This window comes from Pituophis catenifer, unplaced genomic scaffold (assembly GCF_029215685.1).
Source record: "Pituophis catenifer annectens isolate HBS135680 unplaced genomic scaffold, rPitCat1.0.hap2 SCAF_18, whole genome shotgun sequence".
In the NCBI taxonomy this organism is placed as follows: Eukaryota; Metazoa; Chordata; class Lepidosauria; order Squamata; family Colubridae; genus Pituophis; species Pituophis catenifer.
In genome coordinates this window covers 8,733,837-8,757,887 of record NW_027256898.1, presented here as the reverse complement: position 1 = coordinate 8,757,887, position 24,051 = coordinate 8,733,837, and the positions used below count along the sequence as shown (strand labels likewise).

At 48.5% G+C, this 24,051-nt stretch overlaps 1 protein-coding gene across 1 annotated transcript in view; it reads right to left on the bottom strand.

The window, feature by feature from the left end:
• The window catches only part of IGSF21 (immunoglobin superfamily member 21), a 245,122-nt gene that overhangs the window by 12,006 nt on the left and 209,065 nt on the right, over positions 1-24,051 (bottom strand). The window contains 2 exon segments of the mRNA XM_070956298.1: positions 1,777-2,248; positions 7,324-7,439. Coding sequence (XP_070812399.1) covers positions 1,777-2,248; positions 7,324-7,439 — 588 coding nt within the window.

Sequence of the window (24,051 nt, the reverse complement as noted above, 5' to 3'; positions counted from 1 at the left end):
TTGTTCCTGTGAATGGCACAGGGAACCCATTAAATTTAATGAAAGGGCGAGCAGGCAAAGGTCGGAACTCAAACGCAAGCTGTAATCTTCTCCGGAGCAGGAAGAGAGGAAAAAGGGAGAGAGAAGGGAGGAGGGAAGAAGCCCCTTTTGGGGGGCTTCCATTCCTGGTAGGAGTATTTGTTTCTTTCCCTGGATCAGGACACCCTTCTCAGGACTATAAAATGAGAGGTAATCTTTTCCTAGCTGGTGCTAAGTAAAAGAGGACCAAGATAGTAGTTGGATCAAGGTCTAGATCAGGACTGTCCAACCTTGGCAACATGAAGACTTGTGGACTTCAACTCCCAGAGGCCCACAAAGGTCTAGATCAGGAGTATCCAACCTTGGCAACATGAAGACTTCTGGACATCTATTCCCAGAGGCTCACAAGGTCTAGATCAGGAGTATCCAACCTTGGCAACATTAAGACTTCTGGACTTCAACTCCCAGAGGCCCACAAAGGTCTAGATCAGAAGTATCCAACCTTGGCAACATGAAGACTTGTGGACCTCAACTCCCAGAGGCCCACAAAGGTCTAGATCAGGAGTATCCAACCTTGGCAACATGAAGACTTCTGGACATCTATTCCCAGAGGCCCACAAGGTCTAGATCAGGAGTATCCAACCTTGGCAACATTAAGACTTCTGGACTTCAACTCCCAGAGGCCCACAAAGGTCTAGATCAGAAGTATCCAACCTTGGCAACATGAAGACTTGTGGACTTCAACTCCCAGAGGCCCACAAGGTCTAGATCAGGAGTATCCAACCTTGGCAACATTAAGACTTGTGGACCTCAACTCCCAGAGGCCCACAAAGGTCTAGATCAGGAGTATCCAACCTTGGCAACATGAAGACTTCTGGACATCTATTCCCAGAGGCCCACAAGGTCTAGATCAGGAGTATCCAACCTTGGCAACATTAAGACTTCTGGACTTCAACTCCCAGAGGCCCACAAAGGTCTAGATCAGAAGTATCCAACCTTGGCAACATGAAGACTTGTGGACTTCAACTCCCAGAGGCCCACAAGGTCTAGATCAGGAGTATCCAACCTTGGCAACATTAAGACTTGTGGACTTCAACTCCCAGAGGCCCACAAAGGTCTAGATCAGGACTGTCCAACCTTGGCAGCTTTAAGACTCGTGGACTTCAACTCCCAGAGGCCCACAAAGGTATTGATCAGGACTGTCCAACCTTGGCAACATGAAGACTTGTGGACTTCAACTCCCAGAGGCCCACAAGGTCTAGATCAGGAGTATCCAACCTTGGCAACATGAAGACTTCTGGACATCTATTCCCAGAGGCCCACAAAGGTCTAGATCAGGAGTATCCAACCTTGGCAACATGAAGACTTCTGGACTTGAACTCCCAGAGGCCCACAAAGGTCTAGATCAGGAGTATCCAACCTTGGACTTGAACTCCCAGAGTTGAGACTCCATGCTGGGGAATTCTGGGAGTTGAAATCCACACGTCTTAAAGTCTCCAAAGTTGGACACCCCTGGTTGAGGTAGAGAGAGAGAGGACCCCTGAGGTCTCTTGAAAAGAATATCTCACTCTCCAAAATGGTCTCCTGGATCTTCTTGAATGCTTCCTAAAGCCACCCAACAAACACCCATGCAAAAGATGCAGATAACCCATGCCGTGAGGTCCAAAAGATTTGAGATGGGCCTCAATTATTTCTGCAGACACCTTCCCCATGTCCCGCCCACCCACCTACCCAGGAAGCGGCTTCTGGGCCTCTTACCTAGAGTCACTTCGGACTGCATGGGCATTGAGAGGGCATCGTGCTTGACCTCACAACTAAAGAGCGCGTCATTGTCTATCTGAGGATTAAGGGTCCACATAAGCATGGCCCGCACCTCCACGGTGCCGTCGCTGATGGGGATGTGGGTGTGGTGGAAGAAATACGTGGGATCGGCATTCTGGATCCACCGCGGGAACTCCCGGCTCACCACAGTCTCGGGAATATTCTCGGTGGTAGGGCTGAGCAACAGTCCCCGGTCGGGGGTGAGGCCTTGGAAGGGTTCCTCGGTGTAGAGCCTCCCGCCCCGGTCTTCCACGTTCAGCAGCGAGAGGGACCGCTGCATCTTGGTGTCGTCTAAGTCCCGATGGAAGAGGTTCCGGGCAGCTCGGCTGTCCTGCAACCCGGCGGCGTTAACCGGCGGCTCCGTCAGAGCGATACCCTGTATCAATTCTCCGTCCCTTTTAAAGTAAACCTGGAGGAGGAAAATATCAAGAGATTAAAAAGACTCTTCCCTTCCTAGTTGAGGATTTTAGGCACAGTCTAGAAAGGTATTGTTCTGACCCAACTCCCTAAACACGACAAACCCTCTGACGTGAACTCAAAAGATTCCTTTATTAGGAGGGCCGGCAGCCCCAGCAAAACGTTTCTCTCGCAGGCTAACAAGTCTGTCCGGCAGGGAGATGAATAGTTGTCTGCCACATCTATTCATCTCCGGCCCCTGCCTTTTATCCCCCGAGCTAGGATGTGGCTTCATTAGTAGCAGTGGCTCTTCCATCCCGAGGACCGGCCCATTGATTTCCACTGCTCTCCTCTCCTCTGCCTTCTGCGCATCCGTGCGTCAGGCACTGGACCCAGCTGTTCCTCCTCTTCCTCATCAGCCACCTCCAGTCCTGGGGGCTGTTGACTCTCTGAGGGGTGACGGACGGCCCAGGCTCCGCCTCCCTCTCCCACCCTCTCCCTCCCTCACTCCCTCCCCCCCCTCTCTCTCTCCCTCTCTCTCCCAGCTCCATTCCCTCTTCCCTGTCGGAGCTCTCAGGTTGCCTTGATGCTGGCCCTGACTCCCACGCCTCCTCCTCCTCCTCTGATTCGGCTGCTGGAGGGGCCGGCACCCGACAGGCCACAATAGGTATAGAACAGTGGCCCCAAACCTTTTGGGACCGGTCCCACAGTCATAAGTCACTTTTTTCAGTTCCGTTGTAACTTTGAATGGACGTTAAATGAACCTTTGTAAATTGAGGACTACCTATACGTTCCTGAGCAGATTTTAAATTCTTTCATTTCTTTTTTTTTTTTGTTCCTCAAGAAATGCCTGACTGGGGAGAGCCGATTTACAGAAACGAGGCCCAAAGTTCGACCTGATAATATCTGAAAAAAAGTTAAGACCACATTGGGTGGAGTGTGGACCATCAGGATGAAAATTTACGGCCGCTTCAAATTCAAGACAAAAGTTTTATAAGAAACCAGTTCCTCTAAAAATTCCACTAAAACATACGATGAACGGTGATTATAGGAACTGGGCCTGGCTAGTTAGTGAAGAGAAGGACCAGGGAAGACAGGATAGCAGGCTTCCAATATTTGAGGGGCTGCCACAGAGAGTAAGGGGATCAAGATGTGGAGACTCTAGAAAGAGTGCAGAGAAGAGCAAGAAAGAGGATTAGGGGACTGGAGGCTAAAACATGAAGAACGGTTGCTGGAATTGGGTATGTCTAGTTTAATGAAAAGAAGGACTAGGGGAGACATGATAGCAGTGTTCCAATATCTCAGGGGCTGCCCCAAAGAAGAGGGAGTCAAGCTATTCTCCAAAACACCCAAAGGCAGGATAAGAAGTAATGGGTGGAAACTAATCAAGGAGAGAAGCAACTTAGAACTAAGGAGAAATTTCCTGACCGTTAGAAAATTAATCAGTGGAACAACTTGCCTCCAGAAGCTGTGAATGCTCCAACACTGGAAGTTTTTAAGAAGAGATTGGATAACCATTTGTCTGAAGTGGTGTAGGGTTTCCTGCCTGAGCAGGGGGTTGGACTAGAAGACCTCCCAAGGTCCCTTCCAACTCTGTTATTCTATTCTATTCTGTTTTCCAAGGCACCTGAAGGCCGGACAAGGAACAATGGATGGAAACTGAAGAAGGAGAGATTCAACCTGGAAATAAGGAGGAATTTCCTGACCGTGAGAACAGTCAACCGATGGAACAGAAGTTGCCTTCAGAAGTTGTGGGAGCTTCATCCCTGGGAGCTTTCAAGAAGAGACTGGGCTGCCATTGGTCAGAAACGGTGTAGGGTCTCCTACTTGGGCGGGGGTGGAGTGGACTAGATGACCTTCAAAGTCCCTTCCGACTCTGTCAACCTGTAACTCTAACATGGGAACCCAACAGCGCCCACCCATCCACCCAACCATGCCGGGGGAACCCACTTGCGTTGGCAGAGACGTCTCCGCCAACGAGATTATGGGACGCCACAGGGGGTCATGTTTGCATAGATGGAGCAGCGAGGAACGCAACGCAACGTTTAAGTCCTTTTGAACGTCTCCTCGGAAGAGAAGATTGCCTTGCGTTTCCCCTACCACCACCCAAAGAAACACTTTTCAAGCTTCTAATGTCACGCTGTAATGAAACAGCCTCGGGAATGTTTGTGGATAAGTGAGGTGTGTTTTTGTATTTTGTTTTGTTTTCAGGTGGAGAGATAGAAGCAGCCGCCAAAAAAAAAAAAAAAAAATCTTTGTTCCTTGCTCCTCCTCTCTCTCTTTCAATGTTTTTTTTTTTTTTTCTTCTTCTCCAAATGTAGATGTTTCCGACTTCTGAATTAATAAGCAGAAATTATGATCGGGATGCTTAAGATGCCAAGGCTTCCCGACTGTTTCACAACATCCCATCTCTTTGTATAAAAATGATCCACCGGGACGAACATGATTTAAAAGGGAGGGTGGTGGGGGGTGGAAGGAAGCCAAACCACGAGGAAAAAAAACCAACAACTCCAGAAAGGATAAAATATATCTGCTTCCGAGGCTATGCAGAAAAGGATGTTGCCAAAAAAAAAATCATTTTTAATAAGGTATGTCCTCGACTTACAATTGTTTGTGGAATAGAATAGAATAGAATAGAATAGAATAGAATAGAATAGAATAGAATAGAATAGAATAGAATAGAATAGAATAGAATGAAGAAAATAGAATGGAATGCAATAGAATAGAATAGAATAGAATAGAATAGAATAGAATAGAATAGAATAGAATAGAATAGAATAGAATAGAATAGAATAGAATAACAGAGTTGGAGGAGACCTTGGAGGTCTTCTAGTCCAACCCCCTGCTTAGGCAGGAAAACCTACACCAGGGGTGAAATCCAGCAGGTTCTGACAGGTTCTGGAGAACCGGTAGCGGAAATTTTGAGTAGTTCGGAGAACCAGTAAATACCACCTCTGGCTGGCCCCCGAGTAGGGAGGGAATGGAGATTTTGCAATATCCTTCCCCTGGAGTAGGGAGGGAATGGAGATTTTGCAATATCCTTCCCCTGGAGTGGGGTGGGAATGGGGATTTTGCAGTATCCTTCCCCTGCCACACCCACCAAGCCACGCCCACAAAACTAGTAGTAAAAAAATTTGAAACCCACCACTGGTGGCAGGAACTGGGCCTGGAAAGTCTAGAGAAAAGAAGGAGTAGGGGTGACATGACAGCAGTATTCCAGTATTTGAGGGGCTGCCCCAAAGAAGAGGGGGGTCAAATTATTCTCCAAAGCACCAGAAGGGAGGACCAGAAATAATGGAAGGAAACTAATCAAGGAGAGAAGCAACCTGGAATGAAGGAGAAACTTCTCCAGGGACAATCAACCAGTGGAACAGAAGTTGCCTCCAGAAGTTGTGGGTGCCTTATCAGTTTTAAGAAGACAACCATTTGTCTGAAATGGTATAGGGCAGTGATGGCTAACCTTTTTGCCATCGCGTGCCAGGAGAGGGGGGGGCGGGGGAGGGTCGCGCACGTGCCCACGCGCATGTGTGTGCAACCCCCTCCCCCCTCGCTCCTGGCACATGATGGCCTGGTAGGCCCGTTTTTCTTTCTTACCTGGTTCCAGATCCCCTTTGTGTATCTGGGAATGGCGAAAACAGCCTTTCCCACTCCCTTGGAGGTCCTACGGAGGCTGAAAGGGCCCATTTCCCAACTCCCGGTGGGACAGGAAGTGACATTTTTTTGCTGTTCCCAGCCTCCAGAACCTCTCTAGGAGTCTCTAGGAGCCTCTCTAGGAGTCTCTGGAGGCTGGGGACAGGAAAAAACGTCACTTCCTGTCCCACCGGGAGTGGGGAAATGGGCCCTTTCAGCCTCCGTAGGGCCTCCAAGGGAGTGGGAAAGGCTGTTTTCGCCCTTCCCAGATACACAGAGAGGATCTGGAGCCAGGTAAGAAAGAAAAACGGGCCTTCCCCACACCCCCCCAGGCCCTCCAGAAAAAGCCTGTTTCCCTACTTCTGGTGGGCCCAGAAGGCCTGAAAATCAGCTGGCCGGCGCGCACATGCGCCCCAGAGCTGAGCTGGCGTGCCCACTAATATGGCTCCGCGTGCCATATTATAGGGCGATGATGGCGAACCTATGGCAGGCGTGCCACAGGTGGCATGTAGAGCCCTCTCTGTGGGCATGTGCGCCGTTGCCAGCTGCTGTTTTGGTTTCCGGCATGCACACGAGTACCGGCTAGCTGGTCTTTACAGGCACTGGAGTGCCAGAAAATGGCCTGAAAGCAGCCTAAAAATGGCCCAAAAAAACAGCCTGAAAATGGCCCAAAAATCAGGCATGCGCGCACCGGCCAGCTGGGCTTTGGGTTTCCGGTGCTCCGGTGCGCACACATGCACGCACGTTCCAGTTTGGCCACTCGGTGCCGAAAAGGTTCGCCATCACTGGTATAGGGTTGGACTAGAAGACCTCCCGAGTCCCTTCCAGCTCAATTCTGATTGATTGATTGAAACCCCCATCCCCTCTCCAAAATATTTGGATGCCCCTCTCAGCCAATTGGCTTGAGATCAGATTTTTTTTTTTAAACTGAAATTCTGTAGGGATCACGGGTGCTCTTTCAACATGCTCTGAATCCACTGTGTTTATTATTATTATTTTATTTATTTATTTTTCATATTTGTATCCCGCCCTACTCCCGAAGGACTCAGGGCGGTGAACAGCCATAATAAATACAAATACATATAGAAGTTAAAAACTATTAAGAAACAGATTAAGTAATTTAGGCTCAAAGATTAAAAAACATCCAAATTTATCTAAAGAGGTTTAAAACCCAATTTAAAAGACAGTTTAAAAGCCAATTAAAAAGGGAGAGTTAGGCCAGACCAGCTTGTTGGAATAGAAATGTTTTCAGGGCTCGGCGGAAAAAGTTATGGAACTTGGACTGCAGCGAAAACTGGAGACATGTCTCAAGAAGATGGATTCATGCCATCAGTCCTTATTTCAACATCTTGTAAGCCACAAAGGAGGTAATTAAAGCTGAAACGGAGACAGAGAGGTGTCGTATCGGGGATTAGAGGTGGAGATTCTTCTCCTTATTCCATGTTTACCAAAACTTACCGTGGGAGCAGGTTTTCCACCAGAGACAAGGCAGACCAAGGTAAAGTTCTGGGCTTGGTAGCGGCTGAATGGAGCTGGGGTGTCCGCAGCAATGACCGAGATGGATGTGGGAGGCGCTGGTGGGAGAAGGAAGAAGGTTCATTACTCATCTGATCAACCATAAGCATCAAATCTAGGAATGAGGTCAACTGGAGATGTTTCTCCAAGATTTCCTGGATCCTGAAGATCCTAGTGAAGATTCCATGAGCATCACACCTAGGGATGAGGTCAACTGGAGATGTTTCTCTAAGACTTCCTGAAGATCCTATTGAAGATCCCATGAGTATCACACCTAAGGATGAGGTCAACTGGAGAAGTTTCTCCAAGACTTCCTGGATCCTGAAGATCCTAGTGAAGATCCCATGAGCATCACACCTAGGGATGAGGTCAACTGGAGATGTTTCTCCAAGACTTCCTGGATCTTGAAGATCCTAGTGAAGTTCCCATGAGCATCAAATCTAGGAATGAGGTCAACTGGAGATGTTTCTCCAAGACTTCCAGGATCTTGAAGATCCTAGTGAAGTGGACTTCTCTCCAAAGTAGGGTGAGATGCACCAGGAACCCACTATAGTTCTAGGGTTCACCTGTCAGGTTTTCCCTCTAAAATGGGGGAAAACTTGCCCCTTTCACATCACCACATTGGCAACCTGGAGAACATCTAGAGGAAGATAGGAGAATGGATTGAAAAAAGGAGGCTTAGAAGCGGTGAGGGTCATTTTCTGGTTATTGCCAGAAATGGAGAATACAGAATCCTCTCTTAAAGACGGAAACAGCAAGGCAAGATTCAAAAAAATGGGCTTTTCACTACAGAACGTACATTTTTAGAGTGAACCAGAGTTTCTTTTCATTATTTACCGAGATTTATTTTTCCATGTTATTCCCCAACTCCCCAACTCTATTACTGAAGCGATAAAAGACACAAATGTTTTAAATTCTCTCTTAAAAATACATGCTCACCCTGGTAGCAATTACACATGGAGTAGTTAAGTTTCCGAGGATTTTTAAGTAGGACGTTTGGCTCAGATGGAGAGTTTTCTTGGGTTTTTTTTTTTCCCCCACTGGTGCTTTTTATGAGTTAAGAAATGCAGATCCAGCAAAGAATAAGTCAATACCTATTGTAGCAAAGTTTCTCTTCCACCGTGGTTATGATCACAAAATCATTCTTTTTTCTTTTTTGTAAGTGGTTTGAAAAAAATAGAGAGCTTTTCCTTCCAAGCTATGCTGTCCTATTTAGCTACATTTTCTAAGCTGCGCGCATGCGTGCAAGCGGTGCGCGTGAGCAAAATCCATGCACGGAAGGTAGCATGTGTGAGCAAAGTGTGCATGCGTGCTCACTTTTTCCGTGCGCAGCGAACTGGTGGTCAAATTATGTGGAAACCCACCTCTGGACTAGATGGAATAGTTTATGATCAGGGGTCAGCAACCTGCGGCTCTGGAGCCACATGTGGCTCTTTCACCCCTCTGCTGCGGCTCCCTGTCACTCAAAATATGCGTCGCAACCGCCAATGTGTGACACCCACCAGCACACGATTTTATTGAGCTTTTCAACCCCTGGTAGGCCAACCATGGATAAATCCAAGAAAAGAAAAGTTTCAGAAGAAAACAGAACGTTTAATTCAACTACATAGGCTAGTTTTGTGGCCGCTCAAGAAATAGTCAGTCACAGGAAGGGAATTGTGACTCCCGGTGTTTTTTTTTGGGTGGGAAACAGATCCAAATGGCTCTTTGAGTGTTTAAGGTTGCAGACCTCTGGTTTATGATGAACCCAAACTCAAATAATGGCTTGTTATGAAAACCACCCAGAGTAAAGGGGGATGGAGGTTAATAATAATAATAATAATAATAATAATAATAATAATAATAATAATAATAATAATAATACCATTATTTATTTATTTGACTTCTACAGCATGCCGATCTCTGGATGGCTATAGAAATCAATCAATCAAAAAAAAACAAACAAAACCAAACCCCAAACTATTATTTATTAAATAGTTATGACATCTATCTCCCCTATAAAGTGACTCTGGGAGGCTATCATAATAAGCCATCATCATTATTCTTACGTTCACCGTATTTTCAACACTTACGCAGAGCTGCTCCTCAAGCAATACGGCTTTGTGGGACACACCCTGTTGTCTTAACGCAGCTAGAACTCTCGTGGGGAGCTGCCCTGCTTGCATGGCCGTTGACCAAGAGAGATGGGACTTGTAGTTGGTCAACTTCTGGAGGACCACAAACCAGAGGTGGGATTCAGCCGGTTCAGATCGGTTCGGGCTGAACTAGAAGTTAATTTTAATCTGGTTCGCAGAACTGGTAGTTGCAAGGACTAGCTGACCCTGCCCACCCCACCCCTCCCAGGAGTCTCCACGTGGCCCATTTTGGATGCCAGGTAAGTGCAGTGCCTGCACAGAGGCTCTGGGAGGGTGAAAAACGGGCCTACCGGAAGTACTGTCAGAAACAGGCCCATTTCCATCCTCTGGAGGGCCTCTGGAGCCCTGGGGAGGCCGTTTTCACCCTCCCGGAGGCTCAAAGAAAGCCTCCGGAGCCTGGAGAGGGCAAAAAATGGGACCTATTGGAAGTAGTGGAAGTCCGGAAACGGGCCCTTCTGGCCTCCAGAGGGTCTCTGAAGCCCGGGAGAGGTCGTTTTTGCCCTCCCGGAGGCTCAAGAAAAGCCTCCGGAGCTTGGGGAGGGCGAAAAATGGGCCTACCGGAAGTATGGAAACGGGCCCGTTTCCAGGTTCCAGAGGGTCTCCGGCCTCCAGAGCCCAGGGGAGGCCGTTTTCGCCCTCCCGGAGATTCGACAAAAGCCTCCGGAGCCATGGGAGGGTGAACCCCCCACCACCACCACCATGGTGCAGGAAGCCGACTAGGCCACGTCAACATGGCCACGCCCACCCAGCAACCGGGCAGAGAACCAGTTGCTGAAATTTTTCAATCCCACCCCTGCCACAAACCCTTCCCTCCCGACAGAAGTTACGAAAGCCTCTGTTGAAATCCCAGTCGATGTTCTCCACCGTCGAAAACGTGCACGTCGCTCAACTTTCCATGGGGTGTCCGTCTTCCTTTATTCAAAACCAGGTCAGCTCTGCAGGTTGGGAGCCCCAGCTGGCGAACACCGCTGCCGTGACACTAAAATTAGGAGAGCGGGTTGATTTATGACAAGCGATGGGCCGTGAACGTCATTTGCTCCTCCGGCGGGATCTCCAGGGGCTGCAGCAACGCGAAGGAAACCGGACTCTCCGGTTTAGAGTCAGGATACAGAAAGAGAAGGGTGGACAGAAGTCGTGGTTGCACACACAACTACTTCCCTCTTGGAGTCTTTTGGGGTGGAAATTGCTTCTTGGAAGACCCCTCCAGCTCAAACAATGGTCTTGCTGCATCCTCAGGCATTCCTCAAAGAGATTTCAAGAACTGCGAGCTTCTTCACTTCATAACTCATTCAATGGCTACCACATCGTGCAGATTTGCATCCCCGGGCAAGAAAAATGGGTCAGGAAGAAAGGAAAGAGAAATTGTCCCAAAGAGAGAGAGAGAGAGAGATACTACGGGGGGAAGAGATTAATGGAGAAAAGAGGAAGGGGGAGGGAAAAGAAAAATATAGATGCCCAAGCTCAGGAGTCTAGCTGCGGATTTAAATAACGGCGCAAAGCCACCTTATATACAGTGTTTCCCCGAAAATAAGACCCTGTCTTATATTTTTTTGAACCCTGAAATAAGCCTTGGCCTTATTGCCATGCGCTCAAAAGCCCGACTCGGCTTATTATCAGGGGATGTCTTATTTTGGGGGAAACAGGGTAGTAGAGTATAACAGTCGTAGCCCGTGGGTGATTTGTGCTCCTGCCATGAGGGGTTTGCCGAATTTGGGGCATTTCGGCTTCCAAAGAAGCAGAGAGGAAGAAGGCACTTGCCACAGCACAGCACAAAAACTCAAAGGACTTGGAGAGAAGGGGGGGTGGCATCTGAGAGGACATCAAGTCTGACCCCCCCCCCCAGATAGGAAATTCAAGAGCCTCTTCTTGGAAGGGTGTGGCGCTCAAAAGGGACCATCCACCTGTTTAGGAAGATGCCTTCCATCATCTACTCTTCCTCCTAAAGCTCAGGTAGATTCTACCTTTCATGAAGCAGGCAGGGCAATTCCAGCAACGCTTGGTGGCCAGTTGGGGTGAGAGGAGAAGGCAGATGAATGAAGTAACATTGCTCTGTCCAAAAACTCTCCATCCTTTTCAGAAATAGCCACCAAACACAATTTTAACCCCCAAATTCACCCACAAGGTATTTCCATCAATGGAGCAGGGATGTTTCTCTTCCAATGCTTCCACCAAGGAACTGTGGCTCAGGTAGACTACCCTTGAAGGAGGAGGTTCAGTCCCTTCTTCTACTTCTCCTCCTCCTCTTCCTCCTCCTTTTATTAGTCATATTTCTATGCTGCCCACTCTCCGAGGACTCTGGGCGGCTTACACCAAAGACAGTATACTAAATAGCATAACAATCTGGGTCCTCATTTTACCCACCTCGGAAGGATGGAAGGCTGAGTCAACCATGAGCCGGTGAGATTTGATCCGCTGATCTGCTGAACTAGCAGTCAGCTGACGTAGCTGCAGTACTGCACTCTAACCACTGCGCCACCTCGGCTCTTCACCTCCTTCCTTCTTCCTCTGATCTCCAAAAGATATTAAGGAGCAACTTGGAGAAGAGATTACTCTACACGGCCCTGAGCTGGGATCAAGTATGAAAAAGAAACTCAAACCAAACTCTCCTAGATGTTCTCCTGCATCAGATGAGACAGAGAGTTGTTTCGACAGACTTTCCAGATTCTGTTATTCTCCTTTATTACCGGAGTTCTTGCAGGATCTGTTTTGGGCCTGGTCTACTGTGAAGGGCTGATCAATCAAGTAAGCACGGTAGTGATGGTGGTACTCAGGGCCAGCTTCCAAGAACCACCCTTGGAGGTGTCCCAAAGGTGCTTTTTTTCAAGAGGCAACTGGACTTTCTGGTTTTTCTTTGAAGTCGTTTCGCTTCTCATCCAAGAAGCTTCTTCAGCTCTGTGTTGTGACTCCGGCCCCGGAGGCTGATTTATCTTCGCGTGCTGAGTCAGAAGACGATATGGAGGAAGCTGGCACGAGCTATGTGCCGGAGGGGCCATCTTCACTGGTGAGTCAGCAAGAACTGACAGTTGCTGACGTGCCTCTGGACCCCAACCAAATTGAGGAGGAAACAGAGGCCGCTAACGAGGAGAGGGAGCTCCTATTGGGTGCAAGAGACAGACGTAGGAGACGTTGTAGAGAGCAGCTATTGCCACGTCCCAAGAGGTGTGGTCAGGAGACGTAGGGCCACACCCTACAAAGTATAAAAAGAGTGTGGCTGGGCTGGAAAAGCGTGGTGAACAATATGTTGGCGTTTTGGGATGTAGTGGATTTACAACTGTTGGTTTGGAGTTTTCCGATAAGAGACTGCATTCCTGCATTAGCCTGCTGGCCGTCTGCCAAGACCTCTGGAACATTGCCCGGTAATTACTGAACAGATATACCTTTGGAACATTGCCGGTAACTACTGAACTAATATACTTTGGAAAGAGAACTGTTTATTAAAGGGCCAGCTTCAAACTCTCTAGCCTGCGTTTGTTACTGCTGGGCTATTTGAGCTTCTGCAAGGCCACCTGTGGGAGTGGACAGAACACGCTGACTGGATGATGAAGAATGGAAGGATTTATATTCCTTGCAGACAGCTGGTCATTGGCATCCTTTTAGCGGGTCGTTGAGGTTGCTTGGAGGTCTATCTGTGTCCTCAGAATCACTTGAGTGGTGCAAATGGGTGTGGAGCCTTCTTGGAACTATGGAAAGGACTCTATTGTAGACTGGAGATAGATGGTGTCGAATCCCTCCTCCTCTGTTGAGAGAGGGCTGTTCAATTTTGACATAGATGGCCTCTCTGACCCCTCTTTCAAACCAGCAGACCTCTCTGTCCAAAACGTGGACTTTGCTGTCTTCAAAAGAACGACCTTTGTTTTTTAAATGCAGATGGACTGCTGAATCTTGTCCTGATGGGTTTGTTCTCCTATGTTGAACCATGTGTTTATGAAGTGGTTGTTTTGTTTCCCCAAATGACCAGCTGTCTGCAAGGAGTATAAATCCTTCCTATCAGGGGTGGGCTGCTGGGGGTTCGCAGGGGTTCAGGAGAACCTCTAGCTAAGATTCTGTGCAGAGAACCCCCAAATCCCACTCCTGGCTGGCCCCGCCCACCCTGCCCCACCTCTCCCAGGAGTCCCCACGCGGCCTGTTTTCGATGCAGGTAAGTGCAGGCCACGCACAGAGGCTCAGGGAGGGTGAAAAATGGGCTTACCGGAAATTCGGGAAGGCCGGAAACGAGCCTGTTTCCGCCCTCCAGAGGGCCTCCGGAGCCTGTTTTCGCCCTCCTGGAGGCTCGAGGAAAGCCTCCAGAGCCCGGGGAGGGCAAAAACGCCGGTGATGCAGGAGGCCGACTAGGCCACTCCCACCATGACCACGGCCACCCAGCAACCAGGCAGAGAACCCCTTGCTAAAATTTTTGAAGCCCACCCCTGCCCACTATCCAGTCAGAGCTGAAGAAAGCTTCTTGGAGGAGAAGCGAAAGGTCTTCAAAGAAAAAAACCAGAAAGTCCAGTTTCTTCTGGGGGTGGGGGAGCACCTTTGGGACAACCATGACCTGGATGACTTGAGAATCTCCATAGACCAGGGGTGAATGCTCCCAGTTCGGACCGGATCGCCCAGTAGCAAAAATCCCTGCCTCCCCCCACCCATGCCCAGCTGAGCTGCACGATCATCAGAGGTTTTTTTAAAAAAACTTTTAAAAGCATTTTTTCTACAACCTCTTTGGCTGAAGAGGTTGTAGAAAAAAATGCTTTTAAAAGCCTCTGACGATCCCAGCTGAGCAGCGTGATCGTCAGAGGCTTTTATTTTTACACTTTTAAAAGCAATGTTTTTAAAAGAAAAAAAAAAAAGATCGCGTGCCACAGCTGATCACCCCCCCCTCGCACGCTGTTCTACTTACCGCATGCCTCCTTTTGGCGTGCACCGCACCTCACATTTGGTGCATGGTGCGCACTGCGCATGCACAGCCAGCGAACCGGTAGTAAACCGGTTCAGATTTCACCATTGCCCTAGACACCCCGAGACCCCCTTTGGGGTGTCTCTGTTCCAAAGAGGAAGGTCTCTGGCTGTCCTTAGAGGTCCCTGGTCTTCAAGATCATCATGCATTTCAGGCAGATTCTAACCAGTCACATTTATGTCCTCATCAGCTGCTGGCACCCTTCATAAGGGGACTGACAATGTGTCATGTTAGCGAGAAGACTTATTACAGGAGTCCCTCTGTCTGGCGTCGGCCTCTTCCACCTTTAAACCCCCCCCCCTCTCCCTTCGCCCGGAGCATCTTCCCTCGTGCCAGCAGCCTTCGCCACCCTCCTTAATCATGCCTCCCGAACACCGAGCCATGAAGTCACCCATCACAACCAATTAAGGGTGCTGTCGGGGAGGACAAGATCTTTACCTAATGCGGGAGATAGCTAAATTTAGAACCCAGCAGACAGAAGAGGTGCAAATTGCCCGGCCCGACCCAGGAGATGTCAGAATCTAATTACACATCTGCAAGGCTCCCCCCCCCCCCCGACACACATGCCCCCCCCCCCGTCACCCCTGCACCGAGTGGAGAAGATGAAGGAGGGGAGTCAGCAGACTAGAAAAGTCAGCGCTGTCTCTCAAGCGGCGTGTTCGTTCTCCTGCCCCCCCAAAGTCCAGTCACGATTTCACCGTGAGAAGGTGCAGAACAAGGAACACCCCCCCCCAGTTTTACGAGGGGCAATCGTGGGAAACCACACATATCCCACGGGCCAGGGGTGCTATTCAGCAAGTTCTGGAGAACCGGTAGCGGAAATTTTTGAGTAGTTCGTAGAACCAGCAAATGCCATCTCTGGCTGGCCCCAGAGTGGTGTGGGAATGGAGATTTTGCAATATTCTTCCCCCAGGAGTGGAGTGGGAATGGGGATTTTGAAGTATCCTTCCCCCCTGCAGAGTGGGGTGGGAATGGAGATTTTGCAATATCCTTCCCCCAGGAGTGGGGTGGGAATGGGGATTTTGCAGTATCCTTCCCTTGGAGTGGGGTGGGAATGGGAATTGTGCAGTATCCTTCCCCCAGGAGTGGGGAGAGAATGGAGATTTTGCAGTATCCTTCCCCCGGAGTGGGGTGGGAATGGGGATTTTGCAGTATCCTCCCCCCAGGAGTGGGGTGGGAATGGAGATTTTGCAGTATCCTTCCCCTGGAGTGGGGTGGGAATGGGGATTTTGCAGTATCCTCCCCCAAGAGTGGGGTGGGAATGGAGATTTTGCAGTATCCTTCCCCTGCCATGCCCACCAAGCCACGCCCACAGAACTGGTAGTAAAAAGCATTTGAATTCCACCACTGCCATGGGCCCATCTCCACGTGGAGTCTTCAAAACTCACAACCTTTCCATGTCCTTCATGAATTCAACCGTGGTTGAAGGATCTCGGAGGCCTAGTGGGCCACCACTTAAATATGAGCCAGCAGTGGGCTGCAGCTGCCAAAAAAGACCAACACAGTCCTAAGAGAAGGATAGACTCAAGATCGTGAGAAGGGATAGTACCACTTTATAACACCTTGGTAAGACTGCACTCGGAATACTGCGTCCAGCTATGTTCACCAAAGTTGAGACTCTAGAAAGAGTGCGGAGAAGAACAACAAAGATGAATAGGGGACTAGAGACTAAAATATATGAAGAACAGTTGCAGGAATTGTGTATGTCTGATTTAATGAAAAGAAGGATTAGGGGAGACATGATAGCAGTGTTCTGATATCTCAGGGGCTGCCCCAAAGAAGAGGGAGTCAACCTATTCTCCAAGGCAGGAGGACCAGAAGCAACGGATGGAAACTAATCAAGGAGGGAAGCAATCTTGAACTACTGTGTTTCCCCGAAAATAAGACCCTGTCTTATATTTTTTTGAACCCCGAAATAAGCGCTTGGCCTTATTTTCGGGGAGGTCTTATTATTTTGGGGCGCGTGGAGCAAGATGGGGCTCCTCTTGCCGTCTTACCTGATTTCCAGCTCTGCGTTTAAATATTTTCGGGGAGGGCTTATTTTCGGGGGGTAGGCTTATTTTAGCGCATGCGCTCAAAAGCCCGATCGGGCTTATTATCAGGGGATGTCTTATTTTCGGGGATAAGACCTTCAAGGCCCTTTCCAGTTCTATTTTAATTGATATTCCTTGTGGTTCCTGTAGAGGGACAGAAATGGCCTTTGAGAAGATATGTAACATAGTTCGAAGGGACCTTGTAGGTCATCTAGTCCAACCCCCCTCCATCCAAGCAGGAGACCCTACACCATTTGACAGATGGCAGTCCAGTCTCTTGTTGAAAGCCTCCAGGGATGAAGCTCCCACAACTTCCGAAGGCAACTTCTGTTCCATGGGTTGATTGCTCTCACTGTCAGGAATTTCCTCCTTATTTCCAGGTTGAAATTCTCCTTGTTCAGTTTCCATCCATTGCTTCTTGTCCTGCCTTTCAGGTACTTTGGAGAATAGGTTGAAACCCTCCCCTCTTCTTTATGGCAGCCCCTCAAATATTGGAAGGCTGCTATCACATCACCCCTAGTTCCTTCTCTTCATTAAACTAGACAGACCCAATTCCTGCAACCGTTCATCGTATGTTTTAACCTCCAGTCCCCTAGTCATCCTTATTGGTTCTTCTCTGCACCCTTTCTAGAGTCTCAACATCTTTTTGACATCGTGGTGACCAAACCTAGAGATGGTTAGCAAAAGATGAGACACCAGGAAAGAGTGAGGAAGAAACTCAAGACTGCCCCACTTTGAGTGTCTTCGTATAAGAGGGAAGGAAGGGGAAAGGCCACAGGTCATCCAGATAGTTGCATCCAGAGAGGTCTACTATTTGTTGTGATGTCTGTTTCTTGACCAGGCCTACCCTGCAGGGCTGACACACTGCCACGGCTCCATCTGCGGTGGGACTCTGAAGCTGTTCTGACCTAGGCTTCCTTAGAAATTAAACAGCACAAACTTAGTCCCGGCAAACCTCTTTAATTCATACGGCTGTTAATGACTTTCATTTACAAGTCCGCAAGGCTTGATAAACAGTCTTTCAGAGGAAGGTTATCAACACCCACCTTATCTCCCTTGGAACGCTGCCAAAGAGCTAATTTCCAGACGCAGGGCAAGGCCAAACTTGGCACAGAGTCACAAACAGAACTTTCAAATCTTGAATCGGCCAGATGAACTAATTGCTTCCTGCAAAAGCTCACATCCCGTTCGTTTCTCTTTTATGTCTTATGGGAGGGGCCAGTCATCTCCAAGCCTTACTCCCAAGTTGACCCTGTTTCCTTAATGATTCCTGTCTCCTGGCAGCTCTGCGCATGCACACACTGGGAACAGGCTCCCGCTGTTCTTCTGCCTTGTTGATGTCAGAGTCCGGAGGCAGCAAATACTGTATTTTTCGGAGTATAAGACGCACCTACCTTTTTGGGTGAGGAAAAGAAGAAAAAGAAATCCCCCTCTGTACTCTGAGCAATTTTGCCTCCTTGCAGCAAACAGCCTTCTTTACTTTCATTTTCGTTTTCAGCATAGCTTGATTAGCACAAGGAAAAAAAAATCTGCTCCAGCAATTTACCTCTTTGCAGCAAGCAGAAGAGCCCTGCGCAAAACATCTGAGAGCAAATCAGCTGAGAGTCGGGAGGCCGATCCAATCGACTTGTGCTAATTAGACTGTGCTGAAGCTGAAAGGAGCTGTTTTTTCTTGCTGTTTGCTTGCAAGGAGGTAACTGCTGCGAGGCACAGGCCAAAGGGTGGGGGCCAGTGGGTGGGCGGGGCTAAATTCGGTGTATAAGACGCACCTAAATTTTCACCCCCTTTTAGCGGCGGGGGGAAAGGTGTGTCTTATACTCCAAAAAATATGGTAACTACCAGAGGGCCTTTGCCCCCTCTCTGCCTCCGATTCAGAGCCATCGTCCGAGCCTTCCCCAGACTCCAGGACTGGCCCACGTTCCTCCCCAACCTCCTCACTGTCCTAATCTGTCCTAATTGGGTGGTCCAGACAGATATTTAACCACCCTTCTTCCTGTGTAAATCTACTCTGGGAATAGTCTGGAATCCTCTGGGAATCTTTTCAGGGATTCCTGGTAGATCAATCTTGGTTTTGGATGCCTAACGGTTAATAAGAAGAAGAAATACGCCACGTTTTTTGTTTTTTTTGTTTTTAAAAGCAAGTATTTGCCATAGCTGTCCTTGTGCAAATTGTTTTTCTCTTGGGCTCAGCCTGGGTATTCTGCATCTTTAATACATTATGCATTAAGAAGAAATCTTTGATTGCTAACTCTGCCGGCTGGTTTTAGCACATTGCATTAGAATTCTCAATCTTCCGTAATTCAGCTGCAATGAACGTTAGTTGGTATTCTGGTCACCTCGGTGGAGGCTCAAGCTGGGGCCTGCCAGATGTCTGGTCCGCCAATTCCTGCCAGGCCCGGCCACCAGCAGGGGACAAGCGGCCTCTGAGAGTCTCATGGGGCTCACCCCAGTCGAAACCATGCCCTGTGGTCGCAGGAGGGAAATGGCTTCTAGGAGTAGAACTGGCACATGGGGGGGACTTCATCTATGGGACAGTGGCTAGGAGGATGTTTTCTTCGGAAGGGAGGGAGGGGGGAAGGGAATGGAAAGAAGGAAGGAGGGAGGGAGGAAATGGAACGGAAAGAAGGAAGGGGAATGGAAGAGAGAGGAAGGAAGGAGGGAGGGAAGGGAGGGAGGAAAGGGAACGGAAAGAAGGAAGGGGATTGGAAGAGAGAGGAAGGAAGGAGGGAGGGAGGAAAGGGAATGGAAAGAAGGAAGAGGAATGGAAGGGATGGTGGCAAGAAGGAAGGAGGAAAGGGAATGGAAAGAAGGAAGAGGAATGGAAGGGATGGTGGAAAGAGGAAGAGAAGGAAGGAGAGAGGGAAGGGAATGGAAAGAAGGAAGGGGAATGGAAAGAAGGAAGGGGGATGGAAGGGAGGGTGGCAGGAAGGAAGGAAGGAAAGAGGGAGAGAAGGAAGGAGGGAGGGAAGGGAATGGAAAAGGAGAAAAAGAGAAGGAGAAGAAGAGGAGGAGGAGAAGGAGGAGAAGAAGAAGAGGAGGAGGAGGAGAAGGAGGAGAAGAAGAAGAGGAGGAGGAGGAGAAGGAGGAGGAGAAGAAGAGGAGGAGGAGGAGGAGAAGAAGAGGAGGAAGAGGAGAGGAGAAGGAGAAGGAGAAGGAGAAGGAGAAGGAGAAGGAGAAGGAGAAGGAGAAGGAGAAGGAGAAGGAGAAGGAGAAGGAGGAGTCCACCTCAGCAGTAGGTGGGAATATTTAGCAGCCTTGTGAATGAACACTCAAGGAACTTCACAAAATAATTGCGTAAGTGCTGTAAATATAGCCTCAAGTGTGGAAAATTGCCAGCAGATGAATCAAATCTATACCTCTTGATGTTAATGACACTCCTTCAACTCTTGTCACCTCCCTTTCGCTGCCCCTCCCTCCTCCCAAATGGATAAGGGGGGGGGGGAGGAAGAGAAAATGGTAGAGGGAAGGAAGTCAATGGTGGAGACTAATTCTCTTTTTGAAGAGAGAGAGAGAGAGAGAGAGAGAGAGAGAGAGAGAGAGAGAGAGAGAGAGAGAGAGAGAGAGAATCAAGCCACAGGGAAATGGGCATGAAGGGGCGGGTTGGGGGCAAGAATGTATTTAAGGGGCTCCCACAAAGAAGAGGGGGGGTTTCAACCTATTTCCAAAGCATCTGAGGGCAGGACAAGAAGCAACGGGTAGAAACTAATCAAGGAGAGAAGCAACTTAGAACTAAGGAGAAATTTCCTGACAGTTAATCAGTGGAACAACTTGCCACCAGAAGTTGTGAATGCTCCAACATTGGAAGTTTTTAAGAAGAGGTTGGATAACCATTTGTCTGAAGTGGTGGAGGGTTTCCTGCCTAAGCAGGGGGTTGGACTAGAAGACCTCCAAGGTCCCTTCCAAATCTTGTTATACTACAATCCCAGATCCATAAAATCAGCAGAAGGGTTTGTTTCCGGAAGCTGTGAGTGCTCCATCATTGGAGGTTATCAAGAAGAGACTGGACAACCATTTCTCTGACATGTCTATAGGGCCGTGATGGTGAACCTGTGGCACGCAGAGCCATATCTGTGGGCACACAAGCGTTGCCCTAGCTCAGCTAGCTGATTTTCGGGCCTTCTGTGCCCACCGGAAGTCAGGAAATGGGCCGTTTCCGGCCTCCAGAGGGGTGGGGAAGGCTGTTTTTGCCCTCCCCAGGCTCCAAGAAAGCCTCTGGAACCTGGGGAGAGCTAAAAACAGACCTTCCGGGCCCACTGGAAGTCGGGAAATGGGCTGTTTCCGGCCTCCGGAGGGCCTCTGGGGGGGGAGAGAGACCATTTTTGCCCTCCTCAGGCTCCAAGAAAGCCTCTGGAGCCTGGGGAGGGTGAAAAACGGGCCTACCGGTAACCTTTATGCCATCGCATGCCAAAAGCGGGGGGTCGTACGCGCATGCATGGGGGGGCAGGGCGTGGGGGGAATTGAATTATGGGTGTGCTCCCCCCACTTTTGGCACGCGACGGCAAAAAGGTTAGCCCTCACTGCTATAGGGTCTCTTGCTTGAGCAGGGGGTAGGACTAGAAGACCTCTAAGGCCCCTTGATGTAGGGATTCTGAAGCCACCATCTAATCTGCTTTCCTTTTTCCCCCCCCTGATGAACCAAGTTTGATAACTGGTCTACAAATGGATCATATGTCACCAACCTTCTTCCCTGGAAGCCAAGAACCTGCGTTGGTTCAAGGATTCAAGCAGGGCAGCTTAATTAAAATGCAAACAGGTCTCCGTCTCCCAGCACGCGAGAGAAAATTCTCAACGTGGCACAGAAAGGGGAACGGAAACCCCAGCAGACACAGGAGGCTGGGGTGTAACGTTGCAGACCGAAAAGTAGGGCCCCTAGAAAGTTCCTGGGGGAAGGGGAGGGAGGGCTAACTTTATTCCCTGAGCATGTCATCTGATTGCCTTTAATGTCCAAGTGTGCTTAGGTATAAATGTTACGAGCTGGCATAAAATCCCATTCATAGGCCCATTCAGCAACATTGGGCACAGTGTAGGTTGCGATGGTCTTCTCAAGTGTCTAAGCTCACCTCCCGAGGTTTTAATAAGCAAACCTCAGGCATCCTTGGTGGCTTTTGAAAAGAACACAAGGAAGGAAGGAAGGAAGGAAGGAAGGAAGGAAGGAAGGAAGGAAGGAAGGAAGGAAGGAAGGAAGGAGGAAAGGAGGGAGGGAAGGAGGGAAGGAAAATGAAGGAGGGAGGGAGGGAATGAAGGAAGGGATATAATGGATGAATGGATGGAGAAGGAGGAAGGAGAGGGAGGGAAGGAAGGAAGAAAAGAAAGAAAAGGAAGGAAGGAGAATGAAGGGAGGAAGGGAAGGAAAATGAAGGAGGGAGGGAGGGAATGAAGGAAGGAAGGGATATTATGGATGAATGGATAGAGAAGGAGGAAGGAGAGGGGGGGAAGGAAGGAAGAAAAGAAAGAAAAGGAAGGAAGGAAGGAAGGAAGATGAATGAAGGCGGGAGGAATGGAAGGAAGGAAGGGATATGATGGATGGAGGGTGGGGGGAAAGAAGGAAGATATATTATGGATGGATGGATGGATGGAAGGAAGGAAGAAGTGGGTGGAAGGAGAGGGGGGACGGAAGGAAAGAAAGAAAGAAAATGAAGGAAGGAAGGAGAATGAATGAGGGAGGAAGGAGAGGGAGGGAAGGATACCCGCACTGCATATCGGACATAAATACAATCGAGAGAGTCCAGAGATATTTTACGAGAAGAGTCCTCCATTCGTCTCACCGCAATAAAATCCCTTATGCCACCAGACTCCAAATTTTGGGCTTAGACAATTTAGAACTAGGCCGCCTTCGGTCTGACCTAAGTGTAGTACACAAAATTATCTGCCAAAATGTCCTTCCTGTCAATGACTACTTCAGCTTCAACCACAACAATACACGAGCAAATAATAGATACAAACTCAAGGTAAACCGCTCCAAACTCGATTGCAGAAAATACGAGTGGTCAATGCCTGGAATGCACTACCTGACTCTGTAATTTCTTCCCCAAACCCCCAAAACTTTCACCTTAGACTGTCGACTGTTGACCTCACCCCATTCCTAAGAGGTCTGTAAAGGTTTTGGGCATAAGCGCACCAGCGTGCCTTCCACCCCTGTTGTAATATTCCTTTTTACTCTTACTCTTTTCATGTATCCAAATTCTGTTTATACTTTTACCTGTTACCTTATATACGCTTGACAAATAAACTTATGATTATGAGTATGATATGTTTTAGTCTCCAGGCCCTTTAATCATCGCTGTTGCACTTTTTCCAAAAGTCTCAACATCTTTTTTTTTTGTGATGTGACCAAAACTGGATGAGATATTCCAGGTGTGGCCTTACTACGGGTTTAGTAAATCTGTTATTTGCATTTCTCTCCCCTTTGCAATCTTTCCTCTGAAGTCACTCATCTGCAGGTTAGATTTAGAAGCTCTGTTTTTCCTTCCTTCCACTCTTTAGGAGAAACCCTCCCATACTTCCACCTCTTACAATGCTAGACAACACAGTAGAGACCGTCAAATTTCTAGGTTTTACCGTATCTCAAGACCTAAAATGGACACCTAGCATCAAAAACATCATCAAAAAAGCACAACAGAGAACGTTCTTTCTGCACCAACTCAGGAAGCTCAAACTGCCCCAGGAGTTCCTGATCCAGTTCTACAGAGGAACTACTGAGTCTGTCATCTGAACTCCCATAACTGTCTGGTTTGACTCTGCAACCCAACAAGACAAGACACAGAATTCAGAGGATCATTAGAAAAGCAGAAAAAACAATTACTACCAACCAGCCTTCCAATGAGGATCTGTATACTCCACGAGTCAAAAAGAGGGCTGGGAAAATATTTACAGACGCCTTGCATCCTGGACCACGGTTGAAAGCTAAAAATTTTCCCTACAGGTTCTGTGGGCATGGCTTAATTGGTGGGCGTGGCTTGGTGGTCAGGTGACCGGGTGGGCGTGGCCAATAATAATAAATAATAAAACTAATAAACAAAGTACACAAAACAATAAGAGGTACCAAAAACCAACTTTCATACTTTACACACACACACCACAACACAACTGACTCACACACAATGTAAAAGCGGCTGCACTTCAGCCAAAATGGCCCCTGCAACAAGCAGGAACCTCACACAGCCACAAAAAGCTCAAAAACCAACTTTCACGCTTCACACACACACAACACACAACAACTGACTCACACACAATGTAAATAGAGCTGCACTTCACCCAAAATGGCCCCTGCAACAAGCAGGAACCTCACACAGCCACAAAAAGCTCAAAAACCAACTTTCACGCTTCACACACACACAACACAACACAACACAACTAACTCATACACAATGTAAAAAGAGCTGCACTTCACCCAAAATGGCCCCTGCAACAAGCAGGAACCTCACACAGCCACAAAAAGCTCAAAAACCAACTTTCACGCTTCACACACACACAACACAACACAACACAACTGACTCACACACAATGTAAAAAGAGCTGCACTTCACCCAAAATGGCCCCTACAACAAGCAGGAACCTCACACAGCCACAA